This window comes from Sarcophilus harrisii, chromosome X (assembly GCF_902635505.1).
Source record: "Sarcophilus harrisii chromosome X, mSarHar1.11, whole genome shotgun sequence".
Taxonomy (NCBI): Eukaryota; Metazoa; Chordata; class Mammalia; order Dasyuromorphia; family Dasyuridae; genus Sarcophilus; species Sarcophilus harrisii.
In genome coordinates, this window is record NC_045432.1 from 18,960,507 (window position 1) to 18,985,745 (window position 25,239).

The window sequence follows — 25,239 nt, forward strand, 5'->3', positions numbered from 1 at the left end:
CCAAGGGTCAAATCAGAGACTTTGGGGCTGGCTTTGGGATATGTGTGTGGGGAGGAGAAGGCGGAGGGAAAGTATGAGGGTATTGATTTGCTAGAGCCAGATTCTGTGGGTGGGGAACACTAGGACCTAAAGAAAGAGGGAATCTTCTGCTAGCAGCTGTCAAACAGCCAATCCTGGGTCATCTTTTCAGAAACTCAGCTACAGAATGGCTGCGAATTGAGCTCCAAAGATAATCTTCCATAATAGTACGAGTCTGAAATAGCTTTGTGAGAGAGTACATTCTGTACTCTTCTTGTTCTAAGGAACAGGAACTCAATAACTGCTCGCTTTGCCTCTACCTGTTGAAAAGTCATACACCATGGGTGAACTGGGCCTACCCAAAGGGTACTTCAATCTCTGTAATCATGACATAACATCATACTTACCTACAGGACCAGATTGTCCTGGAATACCAGGGCTGCCAGATGGGCCATCCATACCTCTGGGTCCAGGAAGGCCTGTAATACCTGTGAAAAAGAGCCCAAATTGAAAAGCAGAAGAAAAATTCTATTGCTTTAGGAGTTATAATTGAGAATTAAAGTTTACAGAGTGTCATAGATGAAGATCTGAGGTACCACTTCATATGCTCCGATTGGCTAAGGTGACAGGAAAAGATAATGATAAATATTGGAGGGGATATGGGAAAACTGGGACACTGATACATTGTTAGTGGGGTTGTAAACTGATCCAACCATTCTGGAGAGCAGTTTGGAACTATGCTCGAAGGGTTATCAAATTGTGCATATCCTTTGACCCAGCAGTGCTACTACTGGATCTGTATCCCAAGGAAATCATAAAAGAGGGAAAAGGACCCATATGTGCAAAAATGTTTATAGCAGCTGTTTTTGTGGTAGCAAAGAATTGGAAAATAAACAGATGCCCATCAGTTGGGGAATGGCTGAACAAGCTGTGGTGCATGAAGATAATGGAATATTATTGTTCTATAAAAATGATGAGCAAGTTGATTTTAGAAAGGCCTGGAAAGATTTACATGAACTGATGCTGAGTGAAACAAGCAGAACCAGGAAAACATTGTACACCGTAACAGTGAGAATGTGTGATGATCAGCTATGGAAAGCATGGTTCTTCTCAGCAGTTCAGTGATCCAAAGAAATTCCAATAGACTTTGGACAGAAAATGCCATCTGCATCCAGAAAGAGAACTAAGGAGACTGAATGTAAATCAATACATGCTAGGTTCATTTCTCTTTTCTGTTTTTTCACCTCTCCCATGGTTTTTCCCTTTTGCTCTGATTTTTCTCTCCCAACATAATTCATAAAGCAATGCGTATTAAAATAAATATTTTTTTAAAAAAAGAAACACCATGAAGAGCAGAAAGGAAACACATAAGATGGTACTTATTGATTATGGTTTTATTTGTTTGGGGGATGATTTAAGATTGTAAATTCATTTGTTAGCATTGTGAAATTCAGAAACAAAGCAAAAAATCCCTAACACTCCTGCATACCAGTCTAGAATCCATTTGCTCTGAAATATAGGAATTAGAAAAAATAGATTTAGAAATTAGACAAGCTGTCAATATAAATAATTCCGTCTACTGCGTGCTTTCAGTCTGCTAAGCTCAATTAGATGTGTTTTCAAAGGAGATTGCCTGCTTTATTCCTGGATCTAGTGGGTGTTAAGCATATCCTAATGGGAGCCAGGCCATCGTAGTGAAAAATAAAGGTGTAATAGGAGACCAAAGGATCTATTCTATTGCTACTCTGTTTCCTTCTCTCTAGCCCAATGGTGGAAGAACAATAATCACAAAAACTTAACATAAAAGTCACATCTTTCAGAGGATCACTACTCATTTGGCAAACCAAATGCTTGTTTTTCTCCCACCATGACTTAGGGTAGGGGTTTTGAAAGAAGGGGCCAGATAGTCCAAGACAAATCTCTAAACTACAGTGTTAAATATTTTAATGTATTCAAGCATTGTCCACCTCCTAGAAAGTATTTCTAGGTGATGTGCTGTCAAAATTGCTCATGCTACACTTTTAATATCACCAAAAGTATATCTCTAAAGCCAAAAAGTTAGCATTGTTTGTAGGTATAAAGCAAAAATATCCCCTCTTCTTGTGCAACCTATAGCAATAAGAAAAGTGAGAGAAATGAATGGAATAGAAATCAGCAAAAAGAGGCAAAGTAACCGTATTTTCAGATATTATAACTCAGAAAACCCCAGAGAATCAGTAAAGAAACTAACAAGAAGATTAATAGTAATAGCTTTACAAAAGAAATCCACAAAATCATCAGCATTTCTTTACAGTGCTAACAAAAAGGAGGCAAATACTATAAAGAAAAGTTCCATTCAAAATAATTACAAAATTCACAAGATTTCTGGGAATTAACCCACCAAGACACTCATAGAACTTGTATAAGTACAGCTTTCCAACAACTTTTTATCAATATAAGGATAAGATAGGACTGGACCTGTGATTTTACTGGTATGGAAAACTCCCTGATGAAGAAATTCTCTTTACCAATACAGATCAACATCTTCTCTATCACTTGCAGTATTACAGAATTCTTTTAGAGCACAGAGAGTAGTGCTTGGTCCAGGGTCTTTTTTTTATTAGAGACAAGACTTGAACCTAAGCATTTTTAGCTTCAAGGTTGGTTCTCTATCCACCATATAATCCTGCCTCTCTACAGACATAAAAGAAGACAAATATTTGGAGAAATAGCTATTGCTTGTGACTGAACTGCACTAATTTAGTACAAATGATAGTATGACCTAAATTAATTTACAGATTTCATACTATATCAAACTATCAAGAAGATACTTTATAAAACCAGACAAAATATTAGCAAAATCTTTTGAAGAAACAAAAGTCTAGGTAAATGAATTTAAAAAGCCGAAGTGAAGAAGGCTGAGCATTACCAGATCTCAAATTATATCATAATGCAATAATCATCAAAGCTATTCAGTACTGCTTTAAAAATAGAAAAGTAGATCAGTGGAATAGACTATATAAGTGAGACTCAGAAACTACCAAACTTGACAGTACAATGTTTGATAAACCCAAGGACACAAATTACTGAGGGAAAGATTCTCTATTTGACAAAGACTACTTGGAAATCTAAAAAGCAATCGGCAGAAATTAGCTTCAGACCAGCATCTAATAATCATGAAAAACAACGCCCTCACCCTCCAAAACAACAACAACAACTAGAGAATGAAAGGAAGTATCTCGAACAATTATGGATGGGGGAAGAATTCAAACAAGGAATAAAGATGATCGTTAAAAAATAAATGTTAATTGACAAATCAAAAATTGACAATTTTGATTACATAAAATATAAAGGCATGAATGAAATCAATAAAAATGCAGTTAAAATAAAAAGAGAAATGATCAAGTAGGAAAAAAATTGTTGTTGTTTGTTGTTCAGTCATTTCAGTCATGCCTCAGTCTTTGTGACTCCATTTTGGGGGTTTTCTAGGCAAAAATCCTGGAGCGGTTTGTTATTTCCCTCTCTATCTCATTTTAGAGATGAGCAAACAGGGTTAAGGGACTTGCACAGAGTCACATAGCTAGTAAGTGTCTGAGGCCATATTTGAACTCAGGAAGATGAGTCTTCCTGACTACAGGTCAAGCTGTTGTTTGTTCTTTGTTCTCAAAGATGATGTCAGGGAGGTGAGGTCATGACATACAAATGAATTAGATTTCAGGGAGGGAGAGCAGTGCAAAGTCACCAGCCTCATTTTCTTTTCCAGATTCATCTGGGCTTTAATCACTGAATGGGTGTTGCCTTAAGCAAACTGAGACCTGTTAAAGACCTGATCTTAAAAAGGCTAAGGTCTCCCACTGCATCCAGGGCCATCTCTAATCATCCTAATCTCTACCTGGCCAGGCCCAGCACTCTACCCACTGTACCTAGCTGCTCCAAGGGGAAGGAAGGGAACTTTTTCATTGAATATTTCTGATGATATCAAAATCTGCTATGCATACAATCTAAATGAATAAGACAGCTCTCTAATCATGGGTAAGTCAATTAATGTCCTCAAGTTTTAGGCAACATCTTAAGTCTCCAGGTTACAGATACATCGATGATCTGCAGTGAGAGTTACCGTAACAGGTACAGAAAACACACACGCATGTCCACGTATTCTTCATATTTGCTGTTTCTTTTCTATACGAGAGGAATATGAGACTGTCCTCAGAGTCAGGGAAACCTCAATCAAGTCCTGTTTCAGACACATACTGGCTATGTCATCCTGGCCAAGACACGTAACTTCTCATCGTCTCAAGCACCTCCACTACCAATTACAAAGTTTTCTGTTGATTGAGGGACTTCCCTCACCAGAAGTTCCCTGTAGAAATGAAATCACAAGTCTAGAACAAATAGACTTGACATATGATTTCCAGACCTGTGATTTCATTAACATATCTACATACACAAACAGTGGATTAGCATGCTTATCTCCCCATAGCTCCTCCAACAACGACCTTCTGTCTTTTCCAATTTGTTAGGTGCGAGTGAAAACTGAAAATTAGTTTGTTTGTTTAATTATTAGTGATTTGGAGCATTTTATGTGGATCTTAATAGTTTGTTTTTCTTCTTTTGAAAACGGTTGGTCAGATCCTTTGACCACTACATTTTGAAGAATAATCCTGAGTATAGGGAGGAGGGGAGAGAGAGACAGCAAATCAGAAAGACAGAAAAAGGGACAAAGAGCGGAAAGACAAGGACAGAGAGACAGAGAGACAGTTACAAATCACTAGTAATAAGGTAAATACAAGTTACAACAGACAGAGAAAAAGACAGGGACAGAGAAACAGAAAGAGAGAAACAGAGGCACAGAGGCAGAGAGAGAAACAGAAAGAGATAGAGAGACACAGAGAGAAACACAGAGGCAGAGAGACAGAGAGAAATAGAGACATAGAGAAAGACAGAAAGACAGAGAGACAGTGAGAAACAGAGCCACATAGAGGCAGGCAGAGAAACAGACATAGAGAAAAATATAGACAGAAAGACAGTTACAAATCACTAGTAATAAGGTAAATACAAGTCAAAACAGAGAGAAAGACAGGGACAGAGAGACACAAAGAGATAGAGAAAGAGAGGCAGAGAGAGAAACAGAGACAGAGACACAGAGAGAAACACAGAAGCAGAGAGACAGAGAGAAATAGAGACATAGAGAAAGACAGAGAGACACAGAGAGACAGTGAGAAACAGAGCCACACAGAGGCAGGCAGAGAAACAGAGACATAGAGAAAAATATAGAGACAGAGAGAAAGACAGTTACAAATCACTAGTAATAAGGTAAATACAAGTTAAAACAGAGAGAAAGACAGGGACAGAGAGACACAAACGAGAACATAAGAGAAACAGAGGCAGAGAGAGAAACAGAGACAGAGACACAGAAAGAAATACAGAGGCAGAGAGACAGAGAGAAATAGACACAGGGAAAGACAGAGTGAGAAACAGAGAGTCAAAGAGAGGCAGGTAGAGAAACAGAGAGACTGAGAGAAATATACAGACAGACAAACAGAGAGTGAAGAAGGAAGGGAGAAAAGGAAGGGGAGGAAGGAGAGAGAGAAGGAGAGGAAGAGACACACACAGAGAGACAGAGGAGGGGAGGGAGGGAAGAAAGGAGGGAGGAAGGGAAAGACAGACAGAGACAGAGAGAAAAGAAGAGGGAGAGAGAGGTTTTATTGTACATGCTCATAGGCATGTGTGTACACACACACACACACACACACACACACACACACACACACGTCCCAAAAGTCTTAGGGAAATTTAAAGTTCTTATTAAATTTCTAAGCTTCTAGAAATAAAAAACTGAGCTTATAAATATCTGTAAAGACTGAAGCACTCTAAAACAATAGAGGTTAAGCACCTCCTATGTGCCAGGCACTGAATGAAGGGCTTTATAAATATTATCTCAGAAATATGGAAACTGAATGTGAATCTAAGCATAATATTTTCACCAGGCTTGTTTGGTTTTGCTGTTGTTTGCTTGATTTTTTTCTTTCTTGTGTTTTCCCCCCTTTGATCTGATCTTTCTCACACAGCATGATGAATATGGAAATCCATTTAGAAGAACTGGACATGTTTAACCTATACGAGATCGTTTGCTGTCCTGGGGAAGGGCAAAGGCTGGGAGAAAGCGAGACAAATTTGGAACACAACGTTTTGCAAAGATGAATGTTGAAAATTATTTTTGCGTGTATTTGGAAAAATCAAATACTATTCAAAATAAAAAGAATCTCCTTTGATCCCCTCAATAACTGTGGGAGGGATTGCTCTTATGATCCCCATTTTACAGATTAGAAAACTGAGGCAGACAGAAGTGAATCGACAGCCGGATTTAGACTCAGATCTCCCTGACTCCAGGCCCGGCTGCTGAGATACCTAACTGTGCCATACACCATCAAAAGAGAGATGGGCTCAGATTAAGTACAGTAACAAATCTTACTCTGAGAGAATGGATGATGAAGCACGCTTCGTTCTTTCAATTGACAAGTGGAGGACTGGAGGGACTGGTCCTTATATTGTTAGCAAATTCAGTTTAACTGCTCTTCTTTATTATAGCAGAGGGTTCAAAGGGGAGGGAGGTACACTGGGAAATGATTAGAGTTTTTAAAAAAAAGGTATATATTAAGCCTTTTTTTCCCCATGAAATCAGATTCAAAAGTCAAGGAACGAGTTTATTGTCAGTTCCAGTAAAGTCAGAGAAATGTGTTTCCGAGTCAATATCACAGTGATCAAGACCAATCAAGGTCCAAGCATCCGTACGACTGAGGGAGCGAAGCAGCCAGCATTGAACACAGCCAGCATGAAGGGAGCCGATAATAAGATAACTCGGTCTCAGTTCTTTTACCCAAGTCACTCAACGGTTTGTTAGCTGAATGAATTGGGCCATCATTGTGCCATCACCACCCATTGGGTTCCCATGTACAGGTGTCAAACTTTCCAAGGGAACCAGAAGCAGGACAGGGCTCAGCTGTGAATATTATCACCTATGAAAATAGTCAGGCTCCTTAATTGGCCTGCAGCTAGCAGTCCAAATTGGAAAGTGGTATATACCAACTGTCTCTCAGGTCGCAGAATCTTCCCCCGCTGAGCTGCTGGGGCCCTTCTCTGTTCTGCAAGCAATGCGGCTCAGAAAAAAAAGGAAGGGGAATGGCCGGCACAAAGTCGATATCAGATCGAGGGGTCGGATCCAAGCACCAGGCAATAAAACAGATTATCTCTGGCTCTTGATTTTGCCCGAGAGCCGTCAACGAGAGGCAGGCGAAGGAGGAAGGGAGGAGAGAAAGAAAGCCGATTGCTCAAAAACGAGAAGGAAAAAGAGAAACGTGTTACCTGGCCGTCCGGGCAAGCCTGGCTGTCCTTTGGCCCCAGGGCTCCCTGGGGCACCAGGCGAACCGGTGTCTCCCAGGGCACCTTGACTGCCAGGAGTCCCTGGGTACCCAGGCAGGCCAGGATCACCCTGGAAATATAAACAGAAAGACAGAACGGTAGCATTGCTTACATTTTCCAGAGTCTTAGCACATTATAATGCAATCCTTCCTTGGCAGGGTAGTCTGTCTCCCCAGATGGCTCTACCATACAAAGACACATGTTTTCTGATGTTGTATTCTGCTTTATCCTCCCTCATTCAGATACTGTTTAAAAGCTGATCCAGATATTACCAATCCTTCAAAAGCCCACCTCGAGTCCCATCCCTTCAGGAACTCTTCCTTGACAAATGTGGCTCCCCCCAAGTCTCTCTCTCTCTCCCTTTTCCTGACAGATGCTATCCCTACACCACGTTCTGGGAGCTAATTAAGCTGCCTGCTCCCATCCTCTAATTGCTTCATGTGTGTAAGTCTCATCTCCCCCAACTAGACCATAAACTTCTTGTGGTCAGGGACCAAGGCGAGCCTCCTTTGTGTCTCTCTCCATGCTGGACTGCACAAAAAAATGCTTAGCGAATACTTGTTGGCTTGAAGTCTCCATAGATCAGCTTTGAATAAATCATCTGATAATTCTTGTTACTAAGGAAACAATCCAATTTAGGTACCCGAGTACAAGGCAGAGGAGAAAATTGTGACATATCACTAGCAGGAGATTATACTCGGTAATGGGACATTGAAATGTAGAGCTTCAACCTCTCATTTTGGCCATTCCAATTTCCATAAGCCCTCGCTCTCCCCCACCGTCCCCACCCCCACTAACAGCCAACCAACCCCAAACAAAATCAAGCATCTATTTTTCATATCAGGGTTTTTTGAGAGCGATTGAAATTTCCTAGCTTCCGTTCTCATTTTTTCTTACCGTCAGCCATGTCGCTGAGGCACACTGAGCCGAGAGGCCACGAAAATCCCGAGGGATTCGGATCCCGACCCATTCACACTCGTGCAACAAATAAAAATTTTGTCCTCAACTTCCCAAGGGAAGAACTTTACATAGAATCCTGTTCGTTTTCTACTTCTTTGATATGGTCCCATGTTCTAGGTTGCTGAACTCTTTTTGGATCCTGACTGGGTGGTCTAAGAGAGTGGTAATTTACATGGATGACTAGCACCTGTCCTGTAGTCGAAGCCTATCCCTAAATGCTGTCTTCCTCAAATCGAATGTGAACTCCTTGGGAGCAGGGACTGGTCTGCCTAAATATTTGAACTCCAGAGCACAGCATAGTGTTTGGTATACAGCAAACGCTTAATATATGTTATTTCATTTGTTTGTTCATTCATTCAGCATGCTGTTGTCGATGAAAATAATTAAATTGAAAAAGGCCAATTAGAGGCCATGGTGAGAGACATACTGAATTAGGAGTTAGGAGACCTGACATGTCCCCTCCTTCCCTGGGACTCGGTTTCTTCATCTATAAATTCACTAGATGGTCTCTGAGGTACTTTTCAGCCATAGATTTATGATGCTATATATAATCATAATAATAACAGCAAAAAATAACATTATTTATATACTGTTTGCTATGTGCCAAGGCTTTACAATGCTTAGGTAGGTGCTATTACTATACCCATTTTTTTTTACAGATGAGGAAACTGAGGTGAACAGGATTAAGGAATTTGCCCAGGGTCATGTGGTTAGTAAAGGTCTTGGGCTGCATTTAAACTCAAGAGCTTCCTAACTCCAGGCCCAATGCTCCATATATGCTGCTCATATGACTTCCCTTCCCTGGGGCTCAGTTTCCTCATCTACAAAATGGAGGAGTCACACTAGATGACTTCTGAAATCCCTTCCAGTTCTAAATTTATGACTCATGAACTCCCTGTGCAACTTTGAGCAAGTCACCTTTTTGAGCCTCAGTTCCTCCATATCAAAAATGAGAGGGTTTTTTTTGTTTTTCCTAAAGCTCCTACCTGACCATATCACTTCCTTTCCTCAATAACTTCCAGTGGCTCCCTACTACCTCTCAGATCAAATATAAAGTCTATATCGAAGCTCTTTTCCACCTTGTTCCATATTTTCTTTCCAGGTATATCCCTTCCCTCTAGGCAGCAACCTCCTTGTTCCTGAAACAAGACATTGCCCACCTCTGGGCTTTTGCATTGACCAGCCACCATTCCCTCTTCACACACTCCTCTTAGAATCCCTGGCTGCCTTCAAGATTTTGCCCAAGCACCACCTTCCATACAAACCCTTTATGCCTGTATGTATTTAGTACACAACTGTATACATGCATTACGTTTCCCCAAACAGCGTGCAGACTCCTTGAGGCGGGACTATTTTCACTTTGTCTTTGTATCTCCCCAGCATCGGGTACAGTATGCCCCGTGTATCCTCTGAGGTATATCAAACAGATAGACAAATCCAACATTTACTGAGAAGAAATCAGAGTTTGGTGACTTTTCTATTCAATTATGGGGTTGCAACCCACAATTTAAGAAGCTTTGCTCTAAATAATTAAAGCTATTATGGTTTCATTGGAGTAGATACTCTTTTGACTCATGGCCCCGATTAACTGGCCCAAGCCAAGCCCATTTGGTCATGGTTTGGGTCCTGATTGACTCAGATCGAATGCAAGTAGCATTCTACTCTGCTCTCCCTCATTTGTTTATTTATTTGTTTGTTTGTATTTCTTGGAACTAGATGAAAGAGGAGACTCTTGGTCTCAATAATGGGTGTTGCCTCTGTCAAACTGAGACCTGTTGAAGACCTTAACCAGTCTCCCACTGCCTCCAGGGCCATCTCCCGCTCTCTGATTTCTATCAGGCCACTGGATCCAGCTGGCTCTGGAGGGGAAAGTGAGGCAGGTGACTTTGCCTGACCCTCCCTCACTTAAATCCAATTCATTTGCATGTCATGACTTCACCTCCCTGATATCATGGTCCTTTTTGGGAACCAAACGCAACACAGTGTCCGAAACAGCAGGTGTTTAATAAATGGTTACGGACTGGCCTAGATGATCAGGAAGGTGACCCCTTTGGGGTCAAAATCCCATAACTCCAAGAGCCTTGCAGTGAGCCACTAGAAGTTTCTCTCTAGGCTGACATCAATCCATGAGTGGAATACTCATCCAGCCATTCAAAAGTCACTTAATTACACTATCACCCAATTGGAATCCTTCTCTTTTGCTCATAGGAAAATGAAAGACTTTTATCAAAAGCCCTGTGGCCATCCAGCCATTCCCTTGTTCTGCCAAGGCCCTGTATCCAGTGAAGGCAGAGGAGAATGATGGATAGAACCCTAGCAGGTGGATGCTATTATTATCCCTGTTTTTATAGTTGAGGAAACTGAGATACACAGTGGTTAAGGGACTTGCCTGAGGTCACACGGCTAGAAAATCTATGAGGCAGGATTTGTACTCGGGTCTTGTGACTACAATCCACTTACTAGCTATGTGATCTCGGACATATCACTTCATTTTCCTTGTTGTCATCCAATCATTTCAGTCATGATTGACTCTTAGTGCTCCATTTGGGGTTTTCTTGGCAGAGATACTAGAGTGGTTTTCTACTTCCTTCTCCAGCTCATTTTCTAGATGAAGAAACTGAGGCAGCTGGACCCTGAGTTGTGAGGGTCACACAGCTAGCAAGTGTTTGATGCTGCATTTGAGCCCCTGTCTTCCCGACTGTAGGTCTGGTGCTCTAACCACTTGGCCACCTAGCTGTACTTCATCTCCCTAGTTCTAGATAAATGGGTTTGCATTTGACAGCTTCTAGGGTCCCTCTTTGCTCGAAATCTAGGCTCCCCTGTTTCCCAACATGCACCTGGCTTGGTATGACTGGCTCCTGCCTCTGCCCACTGTGTTTTGCGAAGATAACTACGAGTGAACTGTTTAATCATCAGTTGGAGGACATTTCTGGGGACCAATGGGAAGTTTGCCGGGAGAATCTGCACACTCCCTTTTGTTCACCTTTTTGAAAATCGGTCCAGCACTCCGCCGTCTCCTCTCTCATTTGGCCCCGCTTCCTCGAAGATCCCGCCTGCTGGGTCAGCAATCAGCCCCCTGGCTTCCTTCGGGGTCCTGCAATGCAGGTGCCCTAAACTCATTTAATGCAGCTCCACTATCTCCTCGCCCAGCCTGGCCTTCAATTGCCTCTTAGCTGGCTCTCTTCTACTATCTGCAATCTGAACATCATTCTCCTTACACAGGAGGAGGAAACAAAAGGGCTCAGAGGGTCGATTTTTCTTTGTTGTTTGTCTAGAAGCTGCTCGCTGCCAGAGGATGCAGCTGGACTTCCCCTGCCTCAGAGCCTAGCTGTACAGTCCTGGGCAGCTTTTCTGCCCTCCGGGCCCAGCCTCCGCCGCTTTCTGGACATCCTGACCCGGAGGTTCAGGAAGCGTCTTCGACTCAGCATCCCCCAAACTGAACTCATTAGCTTTTCCCCCAAAGCCTTCCCTCTTAAGAAAAATAACAATATACTAACTAGCGTCGATACAGCATCTGCCAGGACTGTGCTAAAGGCTTCATAAATATTAGCTCAGTTGATCATTTGGATAATCCCGGGTTATTGTTGTTGTTTTGTTTTTTGGCAAAGATGCTGGAGTAGTTTGCTGTTTCTTTCTCAGCTCGTTTTGCTGTTTCTTTCTCAGTTCATTTTACAGACACGGAGACTGAGGCAAACAGGATTTAGGGACTTGCCCAGGGTCACACAGAAAGTACCAAGGCTAGTTTTGAACTCAGTTCTTTCTGACACCAGGGCCCAGCACTCTGTTCACTGAACCACCTAGCTGTCCTGAGAATCCTGGGAAGCAGATGCTATTATTAACCCTGTTTTTACAGTTGAGGAAACTGAGGCCACAGTGGTTAGGTGACTTGGCTGAGGCCATACAGCTAATTAGGTCTATGAGATAGGATTTGAACATGGATCTCTGTGATTCCAGGTCCAGGACTTTACCTATCTCAGTGGCTCCCAGAAAATCTCCAGACTTCCCTATAATTGTCCCCCAGTCACCCAGTCACTCTATTTGGCAAGCACTTCAGAAACCAGCCTCTCCCATGTTTCCAGTTTTCTACCTCGCTCTACAACGTCCTCTGTGAGTCAGTCGCACCGGCCTCCTGCTCTTCCTCAGCCAAGACTCCAGCTCCCCTCGGGCACTTTCCCTGGCTGGCCCCTGTACTGGAGCCATCTCCCTTCCCAGAAGGCCACACCAGCTCCAGGCTTCCTTCAGTCCCTGCTACCAGAAACCTTTCCCGAGCCCTTCCACCTGTTTTTAGCCTTCTCTTGTCTCTCTTTGCTTGTGTATCCTCTCCCCCATTTCTGTGGGCTTTTTGAGAACAGGGACTGACTTTTGCTGTTTTTGTTTTGTTTTGTTTTCGTATCCTCGGTAGTCTTTCAGCCGGGCCCAACTCTTCATGACCCCATGGCCCGTTCTGTCCATGGGGTTTTCCTGGCAGAGATATTTGAGTGGTTTGCCATTTCCTTTTCCAGATGAGGAAACTGAGGCAAAAAGGGTGAAGTGACTAGCTTAGGGTCACACAGCTAGTCAGTATCTGAGGCTGGATTCAATTTCAGGTTTTCTTGACTTCAGGCCCAGTACTCTTTTTACTGAACTACCTTGCCTGCCTGGTACATGGTAGGAGCCTAATAAATGCTTAGGACAGCTAAGTGATAACAATGGATAAGAGTATGATCTCATCATACTCATATCAGAGCTGATGCTCTGAGTTCAAATATGGCCTCAGACACTTGCTAGTTGTATGATCCTGGACAAATCACTTCACCTTGTTTGCCTCAGTTTCCTCACCTGTAAAAGGATCTGAAGAAAGAAATGGACAACCATTCCAATATCTTGGCCAAGAAAACCCCAAATAGGGTAAATGGAGAGTTGGACATGATTGAAATGACTTAACCAATAAATGCTTACCGACTGATACCTTTCCAGCCTCAGTTATCCATTCTGTTAAATGGGGATAATAAAAGCATCTGCCTTATAAGGTTTCTGGAAAGATCAAATGAGCTAACTACATACAAAAGCCCTTTGCAAATCTTAAAGTGCTCTATAAAAGCTCCCTATCGGTATTATTATTAACATGAAACTATCTGTCGTGAGAAGGAAGTGCTGCTATTCCTTGTTCTTTCTTTAAAAAAAAAAAAAGCCATGTTTTTGTGGCATTTCACATAAACCTCAGTCTACTGTCTACTTTAATCTGACACTTTTTAAGAGGATCGCACCAATCTTTGTATGATCCTTGGTAAAATTCCCAGCATCCTTTTAAATAAAATGAGAGTTCCCCATATGGTCACACCAACCTCTGTAGATCCAGCTTCCTTTTATTCTATTGCGCTCTTTTGGGAGTCTCTAGCCAAAGAAAGATCTCATTTCCCTTTCTCTGGACATTTGGAAATCTGCTTTTCTCAAGTCTAAAGGTCATCTGACCTAACCAAAGAAGGAAATGTAGGGTGACCACAAACTCTGGCACAGAATACAGATGAGGAAACTGAGGCTCAGGGAGGATACCAATCTATCACATGAGCAAGCAATGACAGTGCCGGGTCTAGAACCCAGATTTCTCGACACTTCCACAGCAGGGAAATTGCTGCGAATAAAGGTAGGACTGGCTACCGAATTATCAGCTGGCACTTTTCTGGAGGGAGAATGTTAAGGGTAGGACACGCTCCTGAGGAAAAGGAAGCTCACAATGACAGTGAAATACAGAAGCGTCAAGGGGTCGAGGGGAAGCTCCTCTGTCCTCCCCTGATCTCGGAGAGAGGGGTATGAGTGTCTCAGAAGAAAGGATGAAAGAGACAGTTAGAGGAGGGAGTTCTATCACAATGAGATTTGGAGTTTTGTGTCTTATTTCTCTACCAGAGTGTGAGCTCCATGAGGACGGGGACTATATTTCGTTGAAACTGACTAACAAGGTGAGGGTTCTAAATACCCAAGCTCAGTCCTGCTCCTGGGGCCACATCACTTTTTGCAGTGGGGAACAGTGGCCCACTGTGGGACACGCCGTGTGCTCTGGATGGCTCACGGAGACACGTGCATGCACATGCCATTGGGAGCGTGGGCTCCAAATGGTCCCCGTCACAACCTTTGAGAACCACTGCTGCAGGCACTTAATTAATGCTCAATTGCATTTTTGAGTAACACTTGTTGTCCTATGAGATGATGCTTAAAAATCAGTTTCAAGAAGGGCACGGGTAAATTAATGGAAGGTGGATCCGCAATGGTTTATGAAGAGGGAACTTGGGGCCATTCGCACAAGTGCCCTAGCTCTTGGAGGGCGATGGCAGATGGAGTCTTCCCCAGAACTGCCTTTTGTTGCCATGTTAGGGCACAGAATATCAAGCTTGATAGGCCAGTCCTGATCCCGGATGAGGTTTCCCTTGGTCACTTGGTGATGTCCCCTTCACTCCTGAACCTCTCCTTCCATGAGCCTCTCCTCCCCCGTGGCTCTGACCAGGAGACTCCTCTGGCTCCACCCTCCGAGTCGCCAGAATTATGTTCTTCTCTTTTTCCTTTGTCCCTTTTCTGGGAACTATTTATACTAGTCTTTATCAGTAGATACTACCATGAAATGCACGATCTGAAAGAGACTTCGGATACGTGAGGCGAATGCTTGTCTTGTTTCCCCAACTCGGACGGGTTTAAAATTCAGCGTGGTGTGGACTTAGAGCAAGTGAGACTTGGAGGCTCAGGGCAGGTGGAGGGTGGGCGCCCACTGCTAGCTTCCTTAAGGAATCAGAGAGGCGGGATTTCTTAGGTGCCTGGTAAGGGCCGGCCCCAACCCAAGAGCCCGAGAGAAACAAGAGACAGATACAGAGAGAGGGGAGAGAGAGAGATGGAAAGACAGGAACAGAGACAGAGAAAGAGAGAGGGGGGAGAGAGAAAGAGACAGAGAGGAAGAGAAAGACAGAAGGAGAAAGAAATACAGAGAGAGAGAGAGACAGACAGACAGAGAGAGAGAGAGAGAGAGAGAGAGAGAGAGAGAGAGAGAGAGAAAGAAGGAAATAGAGATAGAGAGAGGGGGAAGAGAGACAGAGAGATAGAGACAGAGAGGGAGAAAGATAGAAAGAGACAGATAAAGAGAAAGGGAAGGAAGGAAAGACAGAGAGAGATACAGAATTAGAGACAGAGGCAGAGAAGGAGGGAGAAAGAGACAGAGACAGAGTTGGAGAGAAAGAAAGACATAGAAACAGAGACAGAGAAAACACACTAGGAAGCAGCAAAATCAGGGGAGGCTTTCTAGAAGTGTCTCAGCAGAGGAGGCAGGAACAGTGATAGCAAGTGGGCAGGTCTGACTGGAGGAGAGAAGGAAAGCAGGGGGTCATGATCTGAAGTCTAGAAAAGTCGGCTTTAAGCCTCAAGCCAAGGGGCACTGCAGATCTCGGCAGCGGGAGAGAGCTTGGGATTGCAGGCCCCTTGATTTCGAACTGGAGAGGATCTCCCTGGCCCTCGAGCCCACCTCTCTCATTTTACACAGGAGGAAACTGAGGTCCAGGGAGGGGAAGGGACTTGTCCAAGGTCATACAGATAGTGTCAGAGGTAAGATTGGAACTCAATTGTCCCAATTACTGAAGGGGAAGGAAACAAGCAATTATTAAGCACCTACTCTGTGTCAGACATTGTGCGAAGTGCTTTACAAATATCATCTCATTAGATCCTCATAACAACTCTGTGAGGAGGGTCCCCATTTTACAGTTGAGGAAACTGAGGCAGACAGAGGGGTAGTTACTTGCTACTCACACAGTTAATGGATGTCTGAGGCTCCATTGGAACCAGGGGCTTCCTGACTCTGCTGGGTACCACCTGCCCGCTCCACCACTCCTGGCCCCCCGGCCTGCTTTCTCCTGTCCCATGCTGACTCCAATCTAGCTCCAATTAGACACCTAATCATGGCTTCCCGTTGCCACCTCTGCATGATGGTAGAATGAGCTCCCACCATGTTAGTTTGGAGGACCTCTATCTTTATTAACGTGCCTCCAATCTGCCCACGCAACTCTTGAAATAGATTAGTCAATGTGAAGCCTCGAGCAAAGTCCCAAGGAAGCCCAGGCTCATTACGTCTGCCTTGATGAGAGCGCCGGCCACATCTGGGGAACTTCCTGTCCGACCTATGTTTCGCACCTACTGTGTCTACAAGCCATTTGAAAATCACGTCCTTCCTTTGCGTGATAGTTCCAGTGTTGCCCGGGAGAGCAGAGGGTATTTTTCAGCGCCCCGCTGCCATGGAGTTGCAGCAAGCGTGGCAATTACGCTACTGCTGAGTTTCATGGAGTTGTCTGGTATAGAGAGAAGGGCCCCAAACCCCCACATTGGCAAGTGCTTATCTGTTAACCATGTGACCTTGAGCAAGTCATTTCATGTCCCGGTGCCTGCATTTTCCCATCAGGAAGTAACAATCAGAACTAACAGCAGCTCACATGTATATGGGCTTTTAAATTCTGCCAAATGCTTTTCACAAGTGGTCTTTGTTCCTATGAAGTCACTACTGTTAATCTCCCCATTTTGCAGCTAAAACTGAGGCTCAGTGGGAAAGTGATTTTCCCAGGGTCCCAGAGCATCCTGGAGTAGAAGTCCGGCCTTTATCCACTGGGCCACACTTCTCCTCTAAAGGGAAGGTGCTGACCTAGAGGAGCTCCAAGTTCCTTCCCAATTCTCCCAGCCTGGGATTCGTTCTTACATCTCCTACAGTTCCTAGTATCAAGAGAACTAACCCTGGGATGCTAATAAAAGCTCACATTTCTATAGCACCAACTGTGTGCACAGCATTGTACAATCATCTCATCCTCACAACAACCCTGAGGGATGAGTACCATTATTGGCCCCATTTTACAGTTGAGGAAACCGAGGCAGACAAAAGGTAAGTGACTTGCCCAGAGTCACATCTTTGAGGCTCATTCTGAATTTGGGTCCAATGCTCTAACCACTGCACCATCTATCCAAACTGCCAGGGAGATTCCTTTGGTTTATTGAAGCATACTCTTAACTTGAGATGGGAAAACATAGTGTTCTGATGGTTCTACCTCCTCTTCCCATTCAAACTGCCAGCTCCAGGAGAAAAAGAGTACATCCTGGAGGCCCGGCCCGGATCCGTGGCTGTTGTTTAAATAAGAAGCTGTAATGATCATAACATGAGAGAGAAATCTCATTTGTTCCCAGCAGTCTTCCTTCCATGGGCAGGACATACCTTAGGACCCGGGAGACCTGGGCGGCCTATTCCTCCAATACCAGGGGCTCCTTTCTCTCCGTTTTGTCCAGGAAATCCCGGGGAGCCAGGCTGGCCGGCAACTCCAGGCACCCCTGGGGACCCTTGCACACCTTGGAGACCTGTTAAAACAGTTATTCATTGGAACATATTTAGCTGATACATCAAGATACATGGGGCCATGGAAACTGAGGGGAGAGAGGAACAAAGGACTGTGGGAGACTAGCAAGAGATAAGTGAGGCTAGTCCAGGCCCTGACATCTGGCAGGGCTTGAAGACGCTTCCTCCCTCCTCCCACCGAGCAGAGTCTGGCTGCCTGCCCTGCCCCTCCCAGGCAGTGTGGGATAGCCAAGACTGACTTGACAGGCCCTAGACCCTTACCTCCAGCCACAAGTAAGTTCAGCCCTATCTCTTCCTGGTCTCTCTCTTCCTCTGCCCTGCCTTTCCTCCAAGCCATCGGGAAAGCTGCTCCATTACTAACAGATCCCATTTCATCTGACTCCTAAGATGTCTTCTAGTCTTATGGCCCTCATGGGGCACCTAATGTTCACCTGAGGATACTGGGTAGCATCCGTGGCACCTCTCTCTCCAAGGGGGACTGCTCCTCATCCCCCACCTCCTTACACACATGAAAGGAAAAGAGATATTGGCAGATTCCTTGTCCCCACCGCTATCTTTGGACCTTTTCTCATTCAGGAGGCCCCGGCTGCACTTATTCCCGGCCCCTTGTCCCTTATTCCCCAGTGCGTCCCATACCTGGCTCACGGTCTTCTCGGACTCAGCCCACGTGACCAGGAGAGGTGTTATGCTAACCAGAGACCCTGCCCACTAAGCTCTACACCTATTGGGTCCTACAGTCCCTCCTCACGATTTTGAAGCGTTCAAATTTCTGAATTTTAAGTCTGACGAATTCTGACAATGTGTCTCTTGATTCCTTTTTGATAGCTCAGTACCTCATCCTGCCTATATTAAAAAAGTATCTCCTTTTGGCAATTAAAAAAATAAATGGTCTGACATTAGTTGAACAGGATTCTAGGATTTCTTTTCACTTACCTGGAAATCCCATTTCTCCTATGCAGCCTTTTAATCCAGGAGGGCCTACGGGTCCCGGTCGCCCAGGAAGGCCTTGGTTTCCCTTGGGGCCTAAAGAAATCAATATGGTAAAGTGGAAAGGCAATCCTGATACTGAACTAGACTTCTCATCTCAGAACATGTCCAAGGTTAGGACATCAAAGGATGAGAGCCATGGCGATCTTAATCCACATATGCCCACGGTGACCAGAATGGCAGCTCGGGTTCAAGACAGGTAGGCAAGAAGTACAGAAATAAATGGAGAGCCAGCTAGGCAGCAGTGCGCCAGCCACTGTGCTTGGCCCTTGGAATACAAAGAAAGGCAAAAACCTCGTGTGGGAGCTCCCGTTCTATGACAGACAACTTATAAACAATTAGGTTGGGGGTTCTTAAGCTGAGGTTAAAATTTCAGGGAATTACACTCTTATCTTCATAAACTTCTAATCAAAATGTAGCGTTTCCTCGAATTATTTAAAAATAGGATGCTGAGAAGAGGTTCATCGGCTTCCCCAGACTGCCCATGGGGTCCTTGACACAAAAAAGGTTAAGAACCAATGAACTGGGAACATCCATGATACGTACTGGGTAGCTGAGAGGCAATACGAGAAGGGAAGACACTACCACTGGGTGGGTGCAAAGGTATGTCGTGGGGGGCGTTGGGGAGACTGTGGGCAGGCTTTGAGTTGAGTCTTGAAGGAAGTTAGGGGGAAGTTGAGGAGGGAGATCATTCTAGACATGATAGACAGCCAGGGCAAAGACAGGGAAATGGCATAGAAAGAGCAAGTCACCAAAGTCAAAGGGTATGTAGAAGGGAAGGGTATGGCCAGGGTAGCAGGGTCAAAGGGCATATATGGGGGAGAGGGATGGCTTAAAGTGTGAGTAAGAAGGGGCCGAGTTATGAAGAGTTTTATATTCAAAGCTACTTCTCAGACTAATGCAGCTTTATAAGTAAGAACCCAAATTTTACCAAGCCGGCTTGTCCCTATGGATATTGCATTGGTAATAAAGCAAATTAAATCAGCAGCCTTTTTGAAACACAAAACAGCCACTGTGTCTTTCCTTATGCAAGTGAGCAAAGATCTCTTTCCAAAACTGGCTGAAGATTTTTCCCCCCTTTTTTAAAAAATGAATTTTATTGCTATCTTTTGTCCCTCCCTCATGTACATGTCCCAATGTATACCTCTCCCTTCTCCCTCTTAGCCATCCACTAGCATACAGAATTTTAAAAAGGGTGTGGAGGGGGACAGTTCCACGTAAGTAACTAAGCAATTCAAAAAGTCTGACATTATATGCTGAGTTTCACACCATGTTCCCCATCGCTGCAAAGATGAGGAGGGAGGTAAATTCTCTCCCTTCTTTGGGGCCAAGTTAGGGGTTATTATCATTTCTTAGCATTTGATTTCAATTATTGTTGCTATTGTTCTTTTGGTTTACAATTGCCATCGTGTATGTTATTTCCTCGGTCCTGTACTTTGCTCTGCATTGGTTCAAAGAAGCTTTCCCACGCTTCTCTGAATTTTCAGTATTCACTGTTTCTCACAAAACAGTAATATCCTATCACCGTAATGTACCACAACTTGCTTTGGCGAAACACCAAAAACTCAGTTCATTTCTCCCTCCTGATGTATATCCTCAAATACTCCCATCCATTCCAATGGGCTGTGCAGTTTGAAAGCGCAATTTGTTTTGAAAAGGTCTGGAGTCTATTAAGAAATGACTACGTGAATGTAACGGGATATTACTGCGCTGTAAGAAACAACGGACGGTAAGGATTCAGAGAAACAGGAAAAGATTTATGTGAACTGATGCAGAAGGAAGTCAAAGGAACTCAGAAAACCCTATACATGATGCCTATGATGGTGGAAACGGAAAGAACAATCAAAAATGCCCAGAAACAAAATGTTGTATAATTATGACAAAGCTTGGTCTTAGAAAAGGGATGAAAACTGACCCTCCCTTGCTCCTTTGAAGAGATGGGGAATTATGGGTATGGAACATGGCACAAACTATCAGTTTTGATTAATAGGTTGTTTGGTTTTGCTGAACCAATTTGTTCCCTCTTTCCTTTTGATTCCTTGTTAGAAGGACCACGGCTCACTTTAGCCCCCAGAGCTAATGAAGTCAGCAGGTAGAGAGTGAAGAGAAGAGGGCATGTAAGATTCAAAAATTTAAAGTTAGAGATGGAAAGTCCTTCAGAGGCCCTCTATTTCAATCTCCTCATTTTATAAATGAGGGAATTGAAGTCCAAGGCGGGGGGATGACTTGTTCAAGGTCACATATGACATTGTGATTGGGAGGGGGAGGATTTCTGAATCCAAGTCTCTGACATTGAATATGGGGTTCGTTCCCATTGTCCCATAGAATGTATGAAGGTTGATAACAAAGGAGATCCATTTTAAAAATCTTTTTAAAAGGTCCAGAGGTAGATTTCACCATCCCACAGCTGGGTTCACCATGGAAGGTGACTGACTGCAAAATCGAGGCTCAGGGGAGATGCTGAGCTGGTTGCACAAGGTAGGCACACTCCTGGGCATTCCGCCAGGGACACTTGCCTACGCGTGGGCTGCCAGCTGGGGGAGCAGGTGAACGCAGGGGCACTATGTGCTCTTTTTCACATGCCCGACTGAGGTAGCAGGCTGATCGGAGCGGAATAACTGCCTAAGCATGTATGGGGCTTAGCAGAAAGATGGCATGCAGCTGTTCTGTATTTTCACAGGTGCTGCAACAAAAGGAAATTGGCTGAAGTCAGAACGAAGTAGGGATTCTATAAAGAAGAAAGAAAAACTTGTGAATAGAGAGGGTTATTAACACGCAAGCAGGTATCCAAGGGGGGCCGTAAAACGGCCATCCTCGAACCAGGAGACAACATACTGTGAAACAGAACCTATTTCCATGCCTTGAACTCTTACCTCTGGGCTTGGGGTGATGATGAAGAGAAAGAAAGAGGAGAGGTTGGCAAAGCACTGTCTGTTATTCCTGGCACTCAAGCAAAGATGGGAGCGCTAGAGCTGGAGGGGGCCTCCGAGGCCAGTTAGTCCACCCCCTCATTTTACAAAGGGGGCAACTGAGACCCACAGAAGGCAAGCAACTGGCCTGAGATCATAGAATCCTAGATTTAGAACTGGAAGGGATTCCCGAGGCCATATAATCCAACCGCTTCATTTTAGAGAAGGGAAACTGGATCAGTGAGGTATAATGACTTGGCCAGGGTTTCATAGAAGATCAATGACAGAAATAGGATTTAAAACCCTCCTGCCCTGGGAGTCTATGGAGGGAAGATTTGCAATATTCAAAAGGCCACGTGATAGGAGAGAGGGGCACAGATTCTATGCCCCAAGGTCCAGAGTTGCCTGCTGTTTTTATCCTTTCATCACCCTTGAGTCGGCTTTCCTGAGCACCATGGGGGCAATGGGATTTGAGCAGCTGCTGCCCTGAGTTTCAGGCTTTTGGGCTTCTGTGGGGTAGTAGACCAGAGCACCTGGAAGGGTGCTGCTGGAGGTCAACATTGTAGATGGGAATGAGATGGAGAGCAGAAGACAAAAAAGGAGAATCACGAGACCCTGCATAGTGGCGATCGTAACTCCTGTTAGTCTGGTGAGTTGTAGAAGCCCCATTTCTCTCATGGCTCTTCCTCTGATCCTGTTATATTCCATGACCCTGAGACAGGGTTCCAGACACTAACTTCCCTTTTTGTTTTCATGAGCTGGTGGTGCAGGTAGATTGGAGTTTTGGCTTTTTTACTACCATCTCTGCAGATCTAAGGGGGCAAGAGAGAGGAGGTTGAGATGATGAGATGGCTGGAGGCACATGGCTTCATAGAAGTGTCTGACTTAATTCATCCCATTTATAGTAGAAATTCTGTTAGAGTTCTACCCAGAAGTCTCCATCGAAGGAAATAGATCAGTGACACAACAGGGATGGTAGGAAAATATATACAGCCACAATCTCTCCAGACACCTAAGTTTCACTGTTCTTGATCTATCCTTCCTGCTACAAAAGAAAGGAAAAGATGGGGGAAAGGTGAAGGTATGGAGTCCAAAAGCCGGTCATACCAACTGCAGGGTAGGTGGCTGCTGCACTCAGATCAGCGGCATCAAACTCAAATAGAAACAGCTTCCACTAAGCCATATGCAAGGATCCCTACAGACATATATTGACTTAGAAAATCACAGAGTTACATTATCTGTTTTGTTTTGATTTTAGTTATTTTGTTGATATTTCCCAATTCCATTTGATTCTGGGCCAGACTGCACTTGGGAATCTCACAGCCTGGGCCACACATTTGATACTTCTGACTCAGGTTACTTTTTTGCTTCAAGTAGCATTGAGGTGGTTGCTAGATTCTCTACCTATGATAACAACTAGGGCCCGGAAGAAATGCTGAAGCCCAGATGGAGAGCAGATATGCAAACTACCTACAGGGTCTTTGGCCCTGTTGCAGAGAGGCAGCTCTGGGACCGAGTTGGATTCTGGGATCCTGGAAGTATTCCTTTCCAAGAGTCATATTGGCCGGTGAGGCAAGGGAAGACAAGCTCCCCTACTGCAACCTTCTCTTCCTTCCAATTGCCACTGGCACCTGGTCCCTGAAAAAAAGGTTCCGGATAGATAGCCCCTTTTCCCAATCCTTTCCTCATCTGGAATGAAATGTGCACTGCCACGAGGTGAAGTGTTTTTAATGAGAATGAATATAGAGGGTCATGAAAGAGGAAAGACCTCAAAGTTGAGAATGAGGGTTCAAGAGCATAAATAAGAACTGGTCCTATTTTAGCAAGGTTAGTCCACTTTCTGTACTCTAGCTTCTTAAACTGTGGGTCATGACTTCATATGGCGTCACGTGATTGAATGTGGGTGTTGGAAATTCTGATTTATTATCAGTAAATGCTTGATTTGTATGCCAATTTTATATACTTATATACAGGGTCATATAAAATTTCTCAGGCAAAAAGGGATTGCAAGCAGAAAAATCGAAGTCCCATTCTATAACATAGCCTAGAATTCAAAGCCTAGACCAGAGAAGACTTTCTTCTTGCCCAGCCTTTTCAATGTATCAGTGGACAGAGAGAAGACCTGAATTCAAATTCAGCTTTGGACATTTTGCTGGCTATTTGCCTCTGGGCAAGTCACTCATCCTTGTTTGCCTCAGTTTCTTCATCTGTAAAATGAGCTGGACAAGGAAATTATAGACCACTCGAGTACCTGTGCCCAAACAAATCCCAAATGGAGTCACAAAAAGAGGTGGACACAACTGAGCAACAACCACCACACACCTCCTAAGAGACAGTCGATGGAATCAAGATGCAGCACGAGAGAGATAATTTTGGACATGGCTAATGTGGGAATTGGTTTTGCTTGCCGATGCATATTTATTCCAAGTTTTGTTTTTCTTTTAAATTGGAGGTGAAACATAGAGAAAATAAATGCTTGTTAATTGAGAATAAAATAAAATGAAGGAAAAAAAGAGAAACTCACCAAGTACCCATCATGTCTGCGTCCGCTGCCATGCATTTTTGCACCATAACCAATAAACTATGTGATTGGACATGTTAAATCTTTACATTTTGTGCCCGTGGAGAGAGGATCTTGACCAGAGGAGAGCCAAGACAGATAGCATGAAGGCTTTGGAGATGTGTATAAACTGTAGACATTATACTTTGCTATTTTTTTCTATGAAGTTTTTAACTTGCCTGTAGGTTCTGATTCCTTATAGTGCAGAATCAGTGGTTATTACTTTATATCTGGCACGTAATTCCTTTCTCTTGAGGTTGTGAGGTTGCAGAGGTTTTCAGAAAGTAACTGTTCTGCCATCTTATTGGTCACATGATCTGTTTTAATATTTTTAGTAATATTCCATTTCATGCCCTAGATTAATTTCAGTGTGATCCCTTGCAGCTGTCAACTTGGCAATGAGGGGAACCATTTAGTCATTTACAGGATGAGTACCCTCTCATGACCAGTGGAAATACTCCAGGCTTTTAGGAAGGCTATCCCACATATGGGCCAGAGTAAATTTGATTAGACCACGAGGCTGAATGGTACCTGCAGGCAGAATGCCACCTGGTAAACAATTCAGATATCGCATCTCCTTGCTGGATAATTAATACAGTGACACATTGTCTTTCTCTAGGTTTAAGAAATTTGCCACCTGACTTAAAGGCATCGTGGAAAGGGCCACAAGGGTTGCAGTTATCCCATGTAGGGATTATTTTTGAAATAAATTTTTTAAATGAGCAAATATCCATTTTCTTTCCCTCCTGTCCCCTACCCCATTGTAAAAGAAAATCCTCATAACAAATAGTAATAGTCGGCTCTGAGCAAATTTCTTCACTGGCCGTGTCCAAACAGATACGTCTCATTCTGTTCCCCGAGTCCATCGCCTCCCTGTCAGGTAGTGGCTGGTATATTTCACCATCGATTCTCTGAAATCACAGATGATCCTTTCTTTGATCAGAGTTCTTATAACCTTCCAAGTTGTTTGTTTTGTACAGTGTTCTTGCTATTATATAAACTGTTCTAGTCCTTCTCATTTCATTCTTCGGTGGTTTATACAAGCTTTCAAGATTGTTCGTTTT

The 25,239-nt window shown here is 43.8% G+C and overlaps 1 protein-coding gene across 1 annotated transcript in view; it reads right to left on the reverse strand.

Moving 5' to 3' along the window:
- COL4A5 (collagen type IV alpha 5 chain) overlaps positions 1-25,239 on the reverse strand; it is a 214,195-nt gene that overhangs the window by 52,151 nt on the left and 136,805 nt on the right. The window contains exons 35-38 of the mRNA XM_031944962.1: positions 18,653-18,742; positions 17,582-17,721; positions 7,360-7,486; positions 426-506 (exon numbers count right to left, since the gene is read on the reverse strand). Of these exons, the coding sequence (XP_031800822.1) occupies positions 426-506; positions 7,360-7,486; positions 17,582-17,721; positions 18,653-18,742 (438 nt within the window). The remainder of the gene's footprint in view (positions 1-425; positions 507-7,359; positions 7,487-17,581; positions 17,722-18,652; positions 18,743-25,239) is intronic.